This window comes from Leucoraja erinacea, chromosome 8, assembly GCF_028641065.1.
Source record: "Leucoraja erinacea ecotype New England chromosome 8, Leri_hhj_1, whole genome shotgun sequence".
In the NCBI taxonomy this organism is placed as follows: Eukaryota; Metazoa; Chordata; class Chondrichthyes; order Rajiformes; family Rajidae; genus Leucoraja; species Leucoraja erinaceus.
The window spans coordinates 35,749,087-35,766,677 of record NC_073384.1 but is presented as its reverse complement, the minus strand read 5'-3'; the positions used below and the strand labels follow the sequence as shown (position 1 = coordinate 35,766,677).

General features: G+C 45.2%; 1 protein-coding gene across 1 annotated transcript in view; it reads left to right on the top strand.

Annotated features, from left to right (window-relative positions):
• kif25 (kinesin family member 25) overlaps nt 1-17,591 on the top strand; it is a 95,943-nt gene that overhangs the window by 9,198 nt on the left and 69,154 nt on the right. The window contains exons 2-3 of the mRNA XM_055640006.1: nt 10,109-10,174; nt 16,421-16,534. Coding sequence (XP_055495981.1) covers nt 10,109-10,174; nt 16,421-16,534 — 180 coding nt within the window. The remainder of the gene's footprint in view (nt 1-10,108; nt 10,175-16,420; nt 16,535-17,591) is intronic.

Below are 17,591 nucleotides of genomic sequence, written 5' to 3'. Positions count from 1 at the left end.
TCGAATTAATTCAAATCATAACCCTGTATTCTTCAGGGATAAATTATCATACAGAACTTAAAATTGTTCCCCGAAAAAACGTTCCCATACTGCTAACTGGTTTGTTAACATTTCTGAAACGTATTCTCCAACAACCATCCTGCAATCCTGAGGATTTGGTCCATGGATACATCAAGGCGTTTTGCTGCAGATGTAGCTGCAGCCCTGGTGGGGTGAGAATTAAATATGTTATTGTCCACTCCCGCCTATCATATCCCATATTTCAGCCACCGCGAAATGGTCTGAGTTACACTCTATGGTACAGTATATTATAGCTGATTAAACGCCAATTCCTTGCCTCTGATAGCCTTACTTCCTTACTGTATAACAAACCCGTACTTTACTATACAGAGGCATTGTCCTCCGGGTAGGCCATCAATTTTATGACCTGCCCCGCTAATCCTGGCCTATTTTGTATAATAATACGGTCCTGGATCACAAACCCCAATCTTCGTGCCGCAATAGTGAAGCCATCCAGTCTTACTTTTAGCAATAACTGGAGCTTATGCACTGTGACTAGCGCTATCAGCATTCCATTTCTAGTTAGTTATCGAGATTTAATGCTGTAGCCGGCGACCAATTCCTTAGCAAGATCAAAGCCACACTTACATTCCAAATATAGTTATCTTACTGTTTCTTGCCATTAATAACTTGACAATGCACTTTCGGCATTATTCACAGTGCTGAAACACAGTCCTCCATATTGCAGGCTGGTAAGCAACTGTAGTACCCCCGGAACATCCTTATTTCTGTGGTCCACAAAGTTATCATGGCAGTAATTAGTCCATTTTAATATGACCTAAATACTGTTATAGAGTAGACCTTCTTCGTGCTGGTGTGATCATGTCCACAGTTCTTTTGATAGCCCCATGTCCCATAGCGGTGTTTTAGAGTCTACAACCTACTAAATCAATATTTTCTATGACATGGATAGCTATCCTCAGTTACTGGATGCACCAGCAACTTAGGACTATGTCTTACCGTTATACATAGTTCCAGCACCATGTCCTGTACCCCGGAAAACCATAGGTGGGTAAGCCAATCAGGTACTAAGACATCCCCAATGCCGATTCCTGTTGAATGTCCCTTCGTACCCCAAATTTATAAAATAGACATGGAGGTAATACATAAATGAAAAACCCCTCCCCTAGTGCAGTGAAACAGCATCTGTAGCTTCTGCCTCAAGATCTGGTATCAATGATACATACCTCGGTAACTGGTGATTTAACCCCGGATACAATTCTAATATCCGGCTTTACCTACTTTACTGATTTTAGCAAATACCATCTATCCAACTTCCATTTAGTACTTCCAATAATTTTTCGTGGCCTGGTGTCTGCCACTGATTTAGTATCCCTGGTAGATACGTAGCCCATAACCAAATATTCCTTTGGACACACCATTCCCAAGTTTAATTTGCCAATTCGTCACCAGCTGGTGATATCTTTCCACCCATATGACTTAAATATGCCATCACCGAGGTATTATCTATCTACCATCTACCATGCTGCAGTTTCATTCCTGAGCAATAAGATTTTTGCCCATGAAATGCACTTAACATTTCTAACCCTTAGTGTTATGTAGGTTAGCTTCTTATATATTCCATCTCCCCCATAGCTCGAGATGGTATCAGTTGTACCATAACCAATTGCACTGGCATCTGTTTGTAATAGCACAGCCGAGTTGACCTCTGTGGCTTTCCATATTAGTAAGTCATTAACATATTAAATGTGTTAATGGTGTCAATTTTGACTTAAGTGGATGGACAATGCATCCCAGCTGCACAAACAATTGATTAGTGGCAACCACTGCCTAACATGCCGATTCCTAAGTTATTCCCACAATAAGGATATCATCCAACTATACCATAATTCTATGATTTTGGTGTTGCAGCAGTCCCAACACTGGTTTAAAATTTTTCACCCAGTTTGATATAGAATAGCAAGGATCTTAACTTAATACTTCCCATAGACTAGCCTGCTGCACACTAAATCTTTGCACTGCTAAACATATCCATTTTTAAAATGAATATATTGCACAACATTGTGAAGTATTGATAATCCATAACAATACGGCATCCCCCATCTTTCTTATTTCTAATAAAGATGTTTGAGACAAATCCTGTTGTTCAGGTTTAGTTTATTTCATACCAGCATGTATATCTATCCGGTTATGTACTGGAGGGTTTTGTTCGTGTAGAACTCTATCAGATATCCCTTAAAACTGCTAAGGATATATCTGTCCATGGACATATTACACCAAGCATCAACATGAAGTTGCAATATCCCCCCAACTTCCGTGCTCCCTATTAATACTGGAGCCACAAATTCACCTACCTCCATGGTTATTGGTGGTAACCAAGTTATTTTTCCTTGGTTTCATATGCGGTTGTGGAGAGCCTAAAGGTTAATGTTAGTTTGCATCTCCACAGTGGTCGTCCCGGCCAAACCCTAAACAGGACGCTGCTGCTGGGTACCTCTGCCCAATTCTTTGTAGTATAATTACAAAAACACACTACCTCTCTTAGGATGCACATAAGGTTAATGTCTTCCCCAGAAATCCTTTGGATGCTTTAATCAGCCCCAACGTCAAGCCACCACGCCAATTCTTTACCCGTTTAGACAGGTCTCCCCCCCCCCCCCCCCCCCCCGGGCCCCCCCCCCCCCCCCAAATAACGGGGTCTATAGCCCTTTGCTCACATAGTATAGTGAAGTAGGGTCTAGAGCTAGCTGAATGGCCCTTCAACTACACATTTCAAAAATAGTGCTAATGGCATCCTTAAGGTCACTAATTTTGTACACCTTTTTTAAAAACATGCGGGCCAAAGCTGTATGCCCGCCATGAGACCTTTCAGAGTATTACGGCCTTCCCAACACGTCTGCAAATGCACCTGTAACCATGGCTACATTGAGAGCACCACAATATTCCCGGGGTATAGCAACCTTGCCAACACTTCAGCAAACTATTAGCTTGAAGTTAATGGGTGGACTCACAGTCCTTCAATACTCACAGCCATCCTCTCGAAATCATTCTCCGTGAGTTCTGCTGGCAGTACTGCTCCTTATGTTCGGCAGGTTGTTTTCCCCCCCTTCAATAGGGGACAGTGGCTCCATCACCTGCTCAGGCTTTACCCCGTCAGACCTTCCATACCCTCCTCAGAGGCGTCCGACATTTCATGCAGCCCATATGGGAAACTGCTGTGGGACTTATATTATTTGCCCACTGTGGCTACCTCCAATCCCGGAGCCTGCCAATATGGAGAATTTTACTCCAGCAAACCGCTCCAGCCGACTTACATGCTCTCGGGCACTAGTCGTCGTGGGTGCTTAATATATGGGACCGCTCCTGCCGACCTTGGTGCTCTCGGACACTAGTCGCACGCGGTATATCCCACAGCCCGTCCCCATGCCTACGGGCACTGGACCGTTCCCCATGGTCCTGGTCCTCACGGGCACCTCTACCCATTTAGGGTGAAGTTTGGCACTCGCTCCCATCTGGGAGATGCTGGTGCCGACATTTATTGCTGGCTGCTGCTGGTCATTAAACAACAGCCCTTCAGCTCTATACTGACATTAGTAGCTGGCTCCCTGCTGTTCAGCATCACACCAGTAACGACCTGTGGCTGAGCCCTGACGTCCTTAGCTGGCTCCCTGCTGTTCAGCAACACACCAGTCTCTTCAGAATACAGCAAGCACGTCTGGAAAAAGCACCAAAAAGGTAAGGGAAATTTGTTCTTACCTGTACTGGTTTTCAGCCTGCCGTTTTCGGAGGAACGTCCTTCCTCCCGCAGCCCCACCGACCCCGTAGCGCTGGTCCATGGGCTGCTGTCCCCAATGTCGGCTCTCTCTCTCCCCGGGTGGTGCAGCTGCTTCAATCAGCTGCGGAGCGCCTAACGACTGCATCTAAAAATAGACCCGACTTGGTCTAGAAACTCCCCGGGCCGTGTAGCTTTGTTTCCTGCCCGGCAACAGTCAAATCTTGCCGGTGCGGGGAGCGCCGTCGGGCACAGCTGTTCTGTGCTAAAAATAGCCGTTTGGGAATCCCCTCCAGAGGATTCGCGGTAACTGCTGGTGCTGGTTCTGGCTGCAATATTTCTGCAGTCTCCTCTCCAGCTCCTGCAGCTTCTTGTATTTCCTACCTGCAAGGTAAGTGGAAAAATTTTGGCAGTCTCTTACCTGCTTCTTTGCCTTTCTCTCTAGGGAGACGTCGTCTCCCACGTCTGACTCGTTCAATGCGTGTATGCGATATATGACACGCATGCGCAGTAGCGGGCTTCTTTCATGGAGTCCCTCACGTGACTCCGAAGTAAAATTTAGTGTCAATCTTGGCCAATTCACGTCTCATACCCTCAAAGTTACCTTTCTTTAAGTTCAGAACCATTGTTTCTGAATTAACAATGTCACTCTCCATCCTAATGAAGAACTCAACCATATTATGGTCACTGTTGCCCAAGGGGGCACGTACAACAAGACTGCTAACTAACCCTTCCTCATTCCTCAATACCCAGTCTATAATAGCCAGCTCTCGTTGGTTCCTCTACATGTTGATTTAGATAACTATCCCGCATACATTCCAAGAAATCCTCTTCCTCAGCACCCCCTGCCAATTTGATTCACCCAATCTATATGTAGATTGAAGTCACCCATTATAACTGTTTTGCCTTTGTCGCACGCATTTCTAATTTCCTCTTTGATACCATCTCCAACTTCACTACTACTGTTAGGTGGCCTGTACACAACACCCACCAGCATTTTCTGCCCCTTAGTGTTTCACAGCTCTACCCATACCGATTCCACATCCTCCAAACTAATGTCCTTCCTTTCCATTGCATTAATCTCCTCTCTAATCAGCAACGCTACCCCACCTCCTTTTCCTTTCTCTCTATCCCTCCTGAATATTGAATATCCCTGGATGTTCAGCTCCCAGCCTCGGTCACCCTGGAGCCATGTCTCCGTGATCCCAACTATATTATAGTCATTAATAGCTATCTGCACATTCAACTCATCCACCTTATTACAAATGCTCCTTGCATTGAGACACAAAGCCTTCAGGCTTGTTTTTTACAACACTCTTACCCCTTATACAATTATGTTGAAAAGTGGCCCTTTTTGATTTTTGCCCTGGTTTTGGCTGCCTGCCACTTTTACTTTTCACCTTGCTACCTATTGCTTCTACCCTAATTTTACACCCCTCTGTCTCTACGCTCACACATTTAAGAAACCCTTTCCCTTTAACTCCATCCTCCACTATCCCATTCGACACCCCACCCCCCTTATTCAGTTTAAAACCACCCGTGTAGCAGTGGCAAACCTGCCTGCCAGAATGCTGGTCCCACACCTGTTAAGATGCAATCCGTCCCTTTTGTACAGTTCCCCCTTACCCCAAAACAGATCCCAGTGATCTAAGAATCTAAATCCCTGCCCCGTGCACCAGTTCCTCAGCCACACGTTCAGGTCCCATATCTCCCTGTTCCTGCTCTCGCCAGCACGAGGAACTGGAAGCAAACCGGAGATAACAACCCTGGAGGTCCTGCTTTTCAGCATATGTCCGAGCTCTCTAAAGTCACGCTGCAGAATATTCATCCCATTCTTTCCGACATCGTTTGTGCCGACATGCACTACCACTTCCGGATGTTCACCTTCGCCCTTGAGGATTTTTTGCACTCTGCCTGCGACATCCTGGATCCTGGCACCGGGAAGGCAGCACACCATCCTCGCATCCCGTCTGTTGCCGCAGAAACCCCTGTCCGTACCTCTCACAATGGAGTCTCCCACTACAATGGCGTTGCCTGCCTTAGGCCTTTTTGGTTTTGGCTCAACAGCCCTATTCGCACCGCAAGCCAGTCCGCCGCTCAGTGTAAACACGTCTTCTGTCCCAACAGCTTCTAAGCAGGTGAACCTGTTCACAAGAGGTACACCACCCAGGGACGTTGGCATTCCATGCTTCCCTCCCTTTCTCACTGTCTCCCACCTCCTCTCTCCCAGTACCTTAGGTGTAACAATCATACTGTAGGACTTGTCGAGGAACGACTCCGTTTCTCGGACGAACCGGAGATCATCCACTTGCTTCTCCAGTTCCCCAACATGGTCCTTCAGCTCTACCTAGATGCACTTCTCGCATTTGTAGCAGCCAGAGGCACCAGCGGTGTCCTTGACCTCCCACATACTGCAAGCATCGCACTGAATCAGCTGGCCTGACATCCCCTTCTTTCGTCTCTACCTCTCAAGCGTATTGCGTGGTCTCCTCTCCTCAGCAGCCTCCTCGCCGAAGACTCTCGAACCAAAGACTCACACTTTTCTCACAAGGCCGCTCCTCACTGCCGCTCCCCAAGAGCAGTCTTGATTAAATTGACTGACAAATTGCCTGATTTACCAATTTACAAACCAAATTCCTCAGTTTTCAACTGTTTTCCCGGCACTGACCCACTCTCCTCACACTTGGGCTAGAGCCAATCAGTCGTATCTCTTGCTAATCTCCTGCTGCTGTTGCTCCCAAATCTACAGCAGTTCTGAGTAAAGTATGCCGGTCCTTGGCCTCTACTTTTCAACTGTTTTCACCCCTCTGACTCGCTTCTCTCCTCCCACTTGGGCTAGAGCCAATCAGTCGTATCTCTTGCTAATCTCCTGCTGCTGTTGCTCACAAATCTTCTTCTTCGTCTATATAGTCTTTTTTGGCGGTTGGCAAACAACTTTTTTGGTGCATTACCGCCACCAACTGGCATGGAGTGTGGATCAAACAACACCATTACATACACTAATATCCTATATCCTTCCGAACAAATTGGTTACCCTAAGAAAAAGCAACAGGATTTGATAGCATTTATTTGAACTCCCTTGCAAAATATCTACCAAATCAAATTGTACTCCTTCTTTTCTGAACTGCTCACTCATCCGTTCTCTCTCCTCCTCATACCTCTCACAATGTACAATGACATGCTCTATCGTTTCCTCTTGCCCACAGTATTCACATCTGCCTTGATTATGCTTGCCCATTACAAAAAGTGTACTGTTCAGACCAGTGTGTCCAAATCTAATTCTTGAAATCACTGTCTCCTCTTTGTTCTTTCCTGCACATCTCATCTCTCCCACTTTCCTCTGGACTCTGTAGAACCACCGTCCTTTCCGCTCTTCCTCCCATTGCTTTTGTCATCTTTCCTTCAGTCTTTGCTTAATAATGTATTTGATTTCAGTTTTACCTATGTTAATACTTAAATCAATCTTACTTCTTTTTGATACCTCTTTTGCTACCTTATCTGCCATTTTGTTTCCTCTAATGCCAATGTGTGCTGGTACCCATAAAAATATGACTGTAAGCCCCATCATTTGAATTCTGAATAGTGTTTGTTGTATTTGTAAATCTGTATCAAAATGTCTGGTCTACTGTCTGAATGACTGTGCTGTAAACTCTTTATTGCTAAACTCGAATCTGAACAAATAACTGTCCTTAAAGGCCTATTATCCTCGACCCACTGTACTGCTAACCACATTGCAATCATTTCACCTGTGTATACTGAGACCTCATTATTGATCCTCTTCCCTACTTTGATGTGAAATTCTGGTACAATAAATGCTACTCCTACTTTATCTACTGAATCTTTTGATGCATCTGTATAAATTTGGACAAAACTGTAGTATCTGTCAATGTATTCCTGTATGATGACTGAATTATACATATGCTGTTTATCCTTGTTTTTTCTGTTCTAATATTGTAAAGTCTACTGTTGCATCTGGAAGTATCCAAGGTGGAATTGAAGGTAATGGAATTGTTGGAACCACATTTAATTGTGCTATGCTGATTTGTAATGCTCTCTGGGTCACTGTCCACCCAAAACTTTTTGTTTCCCTTCTCTCCTTTTCCCAGCATGGTTTGACAGTAACTTGTGCTGGGTGTTCTTGACTGTGGCCCTGTAGGTTAATCCAGTAATTCAATGAAAGCTGTATCCTTCTCATCTCTAGAGGCATCTCCCCCATTTCAACCTGTAATGCTGCTGTTGGAGTTGTTTTTATTGCACCTGTACATATTCTCAATGCCCGATATTGAATGTTGTCTATTTTCTTAAGAGAAGTACTTGATGCGGACCCATATACAACACAACCATAATCTAACACAGATCTAATTAACCCAGTGTATATAGCCTTCAAAGCTGTTCTATCTGCCCCCCAATCACATCCAACTAAACATCTCGTTACATTAAGTATCTTCTTACATTTGTCCACTACTTTCTGAATATGAACCATCCATATAATCCTCTCATCAAACCATAAACCAAAAAAATTATAGTATTTTACTCTCCAATTCCTGGTTATATAATTTTAGTTTTACCTTACTATCAATTTTCTTCCTAGTAAAAAACATTATCTTTGTCTTTTCCACAGAAAATTTGAATCCCCATTTATATGACCACTCTTGTATCTTTATTATAGCCCTCTGTAGTTTCTGCACAATAAACTTCACATTTCTCCCCCTTTTCCAGATTGCCCCATCATCCGCAAACAGTGAAACTCCCATTTCATTTACAATTTCTTCATATACATCATTTATCATTACTAAAAATAGTAAAGGACTTATTATGCTCCCTTGAGGTGTTCCATTTTCAATATCTAATGTTCCTGAGTATTGATTTCCAACTCGTACTTGTATTGACCTCCCAAATAAAAAATCCTTAATCCATTTAAATATACGACCTTTAATCCCCAATTTACCTAGTTTCACTAATAACCCTTCTCCCCACATCATATCATATGCTTTCTCAATATCAAAAAATACAGCTACTACACTTTCTCTGTTAATTTGTGCTCTCCTAATTTCATGTTCTAAACATATAGCTGGATCCATGGTGTTTCTCTCCTTCCTAAAACCACTCTGGTAATTGGATAAATATCCTTTATTTTCTACATAATATGTTAACCTTTCATTTACCATTTTTTCCATTACTTTACATATGTTGGATGTTAATGCAATAGGCCTATAATTCCCTGGTTTGTCAGATCTTTACCTTGTTTTCCTATTGGGATTACTACTGCCTCCTTCCAGCTTTGCGGTAATTTCCCACCCTCCCACACTTTATTATAAAATTCCAACTAAAAATCCTTGGATGTTTCACTGAGATGGTTTAACATGGTGTAACAAATCTGATCTTTACCTGGTGCTGACATCTTGGTTTTTCTAAGAGCTCGGTTGAATTCTGTCTTTGTGAATGGTTTGTTAAAAACATCGTTAGTGTCTTCCTCATATCGTATTAACTGTATATTCTGCTCCCAAATCTACAGCAATTCTGAGTAAAGTATGCCTATCCTTGGCCTCTACTTTTCAAGTGTTTTCACCCCTCTGCGAAGAGGGGAGGGAGGGAGGGGGGAGAATGAGGGCAGAGGGAGAGAGGGAGAGGGGGGGGGAGGGGGGGGGGGGGGGGGGGGGGGGGGGGAAGAGGGGAGGGGAGCGGCCTGGGAGGAACGGGGTGGAGGAGCAGGACAGAAGCGGATAGCTACGGCCGGACGAAGTCGGGTGTGTATGGCTGGGCCTCGTAACTCGCAGCTCTGGCTGCGCATTGAAAAGTCTGAGCGCAGGCCGCGAGAAGAAAGTTCTTCATCATTGCCGGATGAAGAATAAAAGAATGCAGACGTAATGCAGGAAAATGGGACTCGTATAAAAGGGCAAAATGTTGGTATAGACGTGATGGGCCAAAGGGTCAGTTTGTGTGTTTTGCCTTGTGATGAACTTATGCTGTACAGCCAATCACTATCACATTAGCCTGTATTACTGTAACCCTTAATGGTAATAGTGCATGATTGCTTGCACCACACGTAATGTCCATCAATAAATAATTGGATATGCGCAACTACAAAATGCAAATTTTAAACATCTGGATTTGTTTTGTTGATATGTCTTCAACCTGAGACAGTAACTGTTTCTCTTAACATAGATGCTCTTGACCTGCCAAGTGTTTCCAGCATTTTCTGTTTTTGCTGAAAGTGCTGAAATTCAAGATATTTTGCTTTTGATTTTGTTTTGAGAATCCACGTTGGGTTAGAAGTGAGTTTCAAATGTCCTGACATGTTTTCTGTGATTTCAGAGCAAAGAAGAAAGGATTATTCAACTAGAAACGGAAAATGCTCTTCTTCATCTTAAACTGGCAAAAGTAATGCTTTCTTTAATATAAAGTAATAAAAAAGAAAATTTTCAAACAGGTTGCTTTCCTCTTGTGGGGAGACAAGCATCCGTTGAATGGCTGAAATATTCTCCAGAGAGCATTGTGTATAAAAGTGTACTCATTAATGAGAAGAGAGCATTGCACATTGTTCCGGAAATTTCTCAAGTTTGAAATCTCATTCATGTAATGACTATTGCAATATTATGTGTCACACAGACAAACAGTGCCCATAATGTTTGGGACAAAGACCCATCATATATTTATTTGCCTCAGTACTCCACAATTTGAGATTTGTAATAGAAAAAAAATCACATGAGGGTAAAGTATGCATTGTCTGATTTTATTAAAGGGTATTTTTATCCATTTTGGTTAAATCGTTGTAGCAGCCGATTTTTATATCGTTCGAGAAATTAACCCTCTTGCCGCTAAATGGATGAGCACGATTAAGGGGAATGTCTTCGAAATGCATGCGAGCTCACCCACAGAGACCATCAGAATTTCTTCAAAGATAAGTCTTCCAAAACACAGTCTTTTGATGAATAAATGCTTTATTGGTGATAGAAAACAGTAAGATACATCCAGATTTCTTGCAACACGTTACTACTATCTTCATCGAACTCCAACATATTACTTTAAATATTAGAAAACTCCTTGTGACTCTGTTACACTTTGCATGGTCGAAGGGTAAACCTTCTCCACGGTCTCTCCAAACTAATCTAAAACCTAAACTTCTGCGCAAGCTACATAGCCCAAAACATGCCCAAAAATACGTCATAAATCCCACCCACAATATAACGGGTAGTCTAAAATTTAAAGGCCCATGCCATCAACAATGACATGCAAAACAAGTCAAATGGCCACTACAATCGTGTAGAAATTACAGCTGTGTTTATACATAGTCCCCCCCATTTCAGGACACAACAATGTAATGTAAATAAAAGTAGTTATGTTTAGTATTTAGTTGCATATCCTTTACATGCAATGATTGTTTGAAGTCTGCAATAAATGAGCGGTATTTCGAAAAATGCAAGGAATCGTGGGATTTGTCAAAGGTCGAACAGTATAATAAAAATCGAACGAAGCTCTGTAGATTCAGCGCGTATAGTTTGGGTCTGATTTTTTGTCTTTTTTCAGTGGGAGATGGGGGGGGGGGAGATTGGACCGGCTCTCATCCGTAGCCGGAGACGTCCGGACTGACGGGACACCGGCCCCCAGGCCCACCGCCAGCATGAAGAAGCACCAACCTCAGCTCAACTCTGCCTCTCCCGCCGGGCCATCCGACAGCCCCGTCCGACGACACCAGTGGCCCCAGGCCCACAGCGAGCACGGAGAACCCATAGTCTGTGCGGAGAACCCACAGTCAGCACGGAGAACCCACAGGCCCACAGCCAGCATGCAGAACCCACACCCAGCGCGGAGAACCCACAGACCCACAGCCAGGGCCAACTCCAGCCCAACTCCTCTCCAACGTCCGATCGGCCGCTACGGTGACAAGTGCCAGTTCGCCCACCGCCTGGCCGAGCTGCACTCCCTCAGCCGCCAGCCCAAGTACAAGACGTACCTTGCACACCACCGGCTTCTGCCCCTATGGTGCCTGCTACCACTTCATCCACAACCCTGCTCCAGAGCGCCAGCCTGGGCTCAGCCTCCTCCGGACCAGCGCTCGACTGTTCAGCCCTGACGAGTTGGGGCTGGGCAAGGGAGGGGGAGGAGGTTGCTGCTGCAGCCAGCACCACCAACAGCACCAGCGGGCGCCTGGTCTGCCCATGGGCGGCAGGAGCCCGCCCGCAGACTCTCTCCGACCAGGACGACTCCAGCAACAGCGGCTCTGAGTCGCCCATCTTCGAGCAGAGCTGGCGGCTGCCCATCTTCAGCAGGTTCTCGGTGTCGGACTGAGGTGAGGGGAGTGGAGGTGGAGGGCTGCCGGACAACCCGACAGGACAGGCAGAGCCGAGCTGGAGCCAGCGGCTGCAGCGGCGGCTGCTAGTCCAGGGCCGCCCCGCCAGCCCAGGGCCACCCCGGACAGGGGCGGGACACCGGGGAAGGGATGGGGATGGTCTAGCAGCAACTCAACAGCAGTCGCAGCGACGAAGAGCCGATCCCGACCACGAACGAAACGCAAGCCTGCGCACAATGCAGCACCACTGCTGCCGAGACTGTTATATGTAGTGACCTATGACCAGGGCATGCGCAGTCGGAATACTGAACTCGCTTATTCATGGGCATCACCAGTTGCTGGGTGTCTTCTCTGGTGATGCTGTGCCAGGCCTGTATTGCAGCCATATTTAGCTTATGCTTGTTTTGGGGGCTAGTCCCCTTGTTTTCTCTTTAGCATATAAAAGGCATGCTTAATTGGGTTCAAATCGGGTGATTTATTTGGCCACTGAAGAATTGACCATTTTTTAGCTTTGAAAAACTCCTTTGGTGCTTTAGCAGTATGTTTGGGATCATTGTCTTGCTGTAGTGAGCCGCCAGCCAATGAGCTTTGAGGCATTTGTTTGAACTTGAGCAGATAGGATATGTATATACATTCAGAATTCATTATTCTACCATCAGCAGTTGTATCATCAATTAAGATAAGTGAGCCAGTACCTTCAGCAGCCATACAATACAATACCATTTATTTGTCATTGGAACCTCACATGAGGTTCAAACGAAATTTGGTTTCTGCAGTCATACAAGAAAAGAACCAAGACACCACCAACACAATTTACACAAACATCCATCACAGCGAATCTCCCCCTCACTGTGATGGAAGGCAAAGTCTTGTCCCTCCCCTGTTCTCCATTCTTCTCCCGATGTAAAAGTCAAAGCCCCCGGCGGGCGCTAACACGTCTGCGGCCATTTAAAGCCGCGCCGGGCGATGTAAGGCCCCGCTCCAGGTCACTTTCAACCCCGCAATTCGGGCGCGAGAAGTCACCGTTGCCGGTGCCCCGCAGAGCAGTCTCCCACCGGGGACCCGCGACTTCCCGGTGTCTCCATCCACCGGAGTCGGGTCGCAGCCGCGTGCCACCGCAGCTCTCCACGCTCCGAACTCTCCATGCTCCGAAGCGGGCCAGCTCCACGATGGTAAATCCGCAGCTCCGCGGGCTCTGTGACTTGAGTCCCCAGGTCGTTCCGGTTGGAGGCCGCTCCACAGTGCTAGGCCCCAACGACAACGGAGACCCGACAGGAGAAAGGTCGGGTCCCCGTGCAGGGAAGAGATTTAAAAGTTTCCCCCCTGCCCCCCACACATACACATTTAAAAGCCCACTACAAACTATACCCTCAACGGGACAAAAAAATAAAAAATGGCAAGACAGACTGCAGAGGCCGCTGCGACGTTGGTCGAGCCGCCGACCCACTACAGCACAGGCCATAACACCTTCTTTGCAAACTGTAACCTAGCCATCCTATTTTTGTGGTTAACTAATGGTTTGCATCTTGCAGTGTAGCCTCTGTACTTCTGTTCATTAAGTCTTCTGCAGACAGTGGACATTGACAAATCCACACCTGACTCCTAAAGAGTGTTTCTGATCTGTCGGACAGGTGTTTGGGGATTTTGCTTTATTATAGAGAGAATTCTTCTGTCATCAGATGTGGAGATCTTCCTTGACCTGCCAGTCCCTTTGTGATTAGTAAGCTCACCTGTGCTCTTTTTCTTTTAATGATGTTCCAAAAAAGTTGATTTCGGTAAGCCTAAGGTTTGGCTGATATCTCTAATAGTTTTATTCTTGTTTTTCAGTCTCATATTGGCTTATTTGACTTTCATTGGCACAACTTTGGTCTTCATGTTGATTATTCAGCAATAAAAGTTTCCAAAGGTGATGGAAAAATTGGAGGAAAGACGAGGTGCTGCAAGCTCTCATACCTGCATAAAGGAGGCATTTAAACACATCTTAGCAATTACAAACACTTGTGAAGCCATGTGTCCCAAACATTATAGTGCCCTGAAATGGGAGAGACTATGTATAAACACAGCTGTGATTTCTCATGTTAAAACTAAAATGTATAAAAATACCCTCTAAAAAAATCTGACATTGCACTTTAACAACATGTGATTTTTTTTCTATTACAAATCTCAATTATGGAGTACAGAGACAAATAAATAAATAATGGGTCTTTGTCCCAAATATTATGGAGTGGACTGTAAATTGGTTGCATAAAAGTAACTGGATAACTTGTTAGTAACAATGAAAGGGTGTCCTTGTACACCGGTCACTGAAAGTTGGCTTACAGGTATAGCGGGCAGTGAAGAAAGCTAATGGAATGTTGGCCTTCATAACAAGAGGATTTCAGTATAGGACTAAAGAGGTTCTGGCTGGCAAACAGTAGGAGTAAACGGGTCCTTTTCACAATGGCAGGCAGTGACTAGTGGGGTACCGCAAGGCTCAGTGCTGGGACCCCAGCTATTTACAATATATATTAATGATCTGGATGAGGGAATTGAAGGCAATATCTCCAAGTTTGCGGATGACACTAAGCTGGGGGGCAGTGTTAGCTGTGAGGAGGATGCTAGGAGACTGCAAGGTGACTTGGATAGGCTGGGTGACTGGGCAAATGTTTGGCAGATGCAGTATAATGTGGATAAATGTGAGGTTATCCATTTTGGTGGCAAAAACGGGAAAGCAGACTATTATCTAAATGGTGGCCGTTTGGGAAAGGGGGAGATGCAGCGAGACCTGGGTGTCATGGTACACCAGTCATTGAAGGTACAAAATTCTTAAGGGGTTGAACAGGCTAGATGCAGGAAGATTGTTCCCGATGTTGGGGAAGTCCAGGCCAAGGGGTCACAGCTTAAGGATAAGGGGGAAATCCTGTAAAACCGAGATGAGAAGAACTTTTTTCACACAGAGAGTGGTAAATCTCTGGAACTCTCTGCCACAGAGGGTAGTTGAGGCCAGTTCATTGGCTATATTTAAGAGGGAGTTAGATGTGGCCCTTGTGGCTAAGGGGATCAGAGGGTATGGAGAGAAGGCTGGTACGGGATACTGAGTTGGATGATCAGCCATGTTCATATTGAATGGCGGTGCAGGCTCGAAGGGCCAAATGGCCTACTCCTGCACCTAATTTCTATGTTTCTATGTTCTTCTGCAGTTGTATAGGGGTCTGGTGAGACCACATCTGGAGTATTGTGTACAGATTTGGTCTAATTTGAGGAAGGACATCCTTGTGATTGAAATGAAATGAAATGAAATGAAATGAAATGATTGAAATGATTCAATTTATTGTCATTGTCAGTGTACAGTACAGAGACAACGAAATGCATTTTTAGCATCTCCCTTGAAAGGGAGACACAGGGCGTCGCGGTGTGCCCGCGCCTGCCGCCGTAACATTCCATTACAGGCAAAGGTGGGTGAAGTGTCTTGCCCAAGGACACAACGACAGTATGCACTCCAAGCGGGATTTGAACCGGCTACCTTCCGGTCGCCAGCCGAACTCTTAGCCCATTGTGCTATCTGTCGTCCCATAAGTAGTGCAGCATAGGTTCACGAGATTGATCCCTGGGATGGCGGGACTGTCATGAGGAAAGATTGAAAAGACTAGGCTTGTATTCACTGGAGTTTAGAAGATTGAGGGGGGTCTTATAGAAACATATAAAATTATAAAAGGACTGGACAAGCTAGATGCAGGAAAAATGTTCCCAATTTTGGGCGAGTCCAGAACCAGGGTCTTAGAATAAAGGGGAGGCCATTTAAGACTGAGGTGAGAAAAACCTTTTTCACCCAGAGAGTTTATGGAATTCCCTGCCACAGAGGGCAGTGGAGGCCAAGTCACTGGATGGATTTAAGAGAGAGTTAGATAGAGCTCTAGGGGCTAGGGGAGTCAAAGGATATGGGGAGAAGGCAGGCACGGGTTATTGATAGGGGACGATCAGCCATGATCACAATGAATGGTGGTGCTGGCTCGAAGGGCCGAATGGCCTTCTCCTGCACCTATTTTCTATGTTTCTAATAGAAAATAGTTAACATTTCTTTGTTTTAATCATAAACTACTCATTTAAAATATGATTTCAGTCACATGTCTGTTTTATTTACAGTAACTTGCAAAGCATGTATTTGTGTATTGATAATCACTTGAAAAACAGACTACCTTCCCCATGACTTCCCCATATTATAATTTATAATCTTTTTTTAGATATCAATTGCATTGAGCAATTTGTACCCTTGGGTAATGTGCAATGAAAGGAGAAAATGTAAATTGAATAAATTCCACGTATATACTGACCATGCAACTGTTAATCTATTTACACAGTGTTGTGGCTCAGTAAAAGACAGTAGAGAAGAGGCAAAGTATTTACGCAGGCAGTTAGAGGAAATGCAGATAATTCAGAAAAATGCTAGCAATCAGCTGTTTGCAGCAGTGAAGGTAAAAGCTGTTCTGGTTAGGTAATTTACTTGTCATTTTGCATCCTAATCTGATGGGTTCACACTTTGTACATTATTGAACATCATATTTCTTTTTTTTAATGGGGAATTATTGGCACCAGTACACATAAAATAATTGTACATATGAGGTACAGGTTTTTAAGAGGGAACTGCAGATGCGGGAAAAACGAAGGTAGACAAAAGTGCTGGAGAAACTCAGCGGGTGCAGCAGCATCTATGGAGCGAAGGAAATAGGCAACGTTTCGAGCCGAAACCCTTCTTCAGACTGATGTGAGGGGGGGGGGGCGGGGAGAAAAAAGGAGCAAGGAAGAGGAGGAGCCCGAGGGCTGAGGGAGAGCTGAGAAGGGGAGGAGACGGCAAAGGCTACCGGAAATTGGAGAAGTCAATGTTTAAGCCGCTAGGGTGCAAACTGCCCAAGCGGAATATGAGGTGCTGCTCCTCCAATTTCTGGTGGTACTACCATGAAGGAGGTCAAGGACAGAAAGGTCAGATTTGGAATGGGATTTGGAGGGGGAGTTGAAGCGCTGAACCACAGGGAGATCAGGTTCATTAATGTGGACTGAGCGGAGGTGTTTGGCGAAGATTGCAAATCAGTTCCAATATACGCACCATGATTTTTAGTTACTTCTGAAGGTGGCAGACTTGTCTTTCGTTGCTGAGCAATAGAATATAGAAGCAGATAAATGATACTAGAATTATATACCACACTGAGGCCACAACTTTAGTGATCCGAATCAGAAGCCATGGATGAACAGCGAGGTCAGGCTACTGCTGAAAGCACGGGACACCGCTTTCAGGTCAGGCGATGCTCGAGCCTACAGTTCATCCAGGGCTAACCTGAAGAGGGGCATCAGGAAGGCCAAGCACTGCCATAAGCTCAGGATTGAGGAGCACTTCAACAACAACTCCGACCCCCGACGCATGTGGCAAGGCATCCAGGCCATCACGGACTACAGACCCTCCAACATCACCCCCACATCCAGCGACGCCTCCTTCCTTGAGGAGCTGAATCACTTCTATGGCCGCTTCGACAGGGA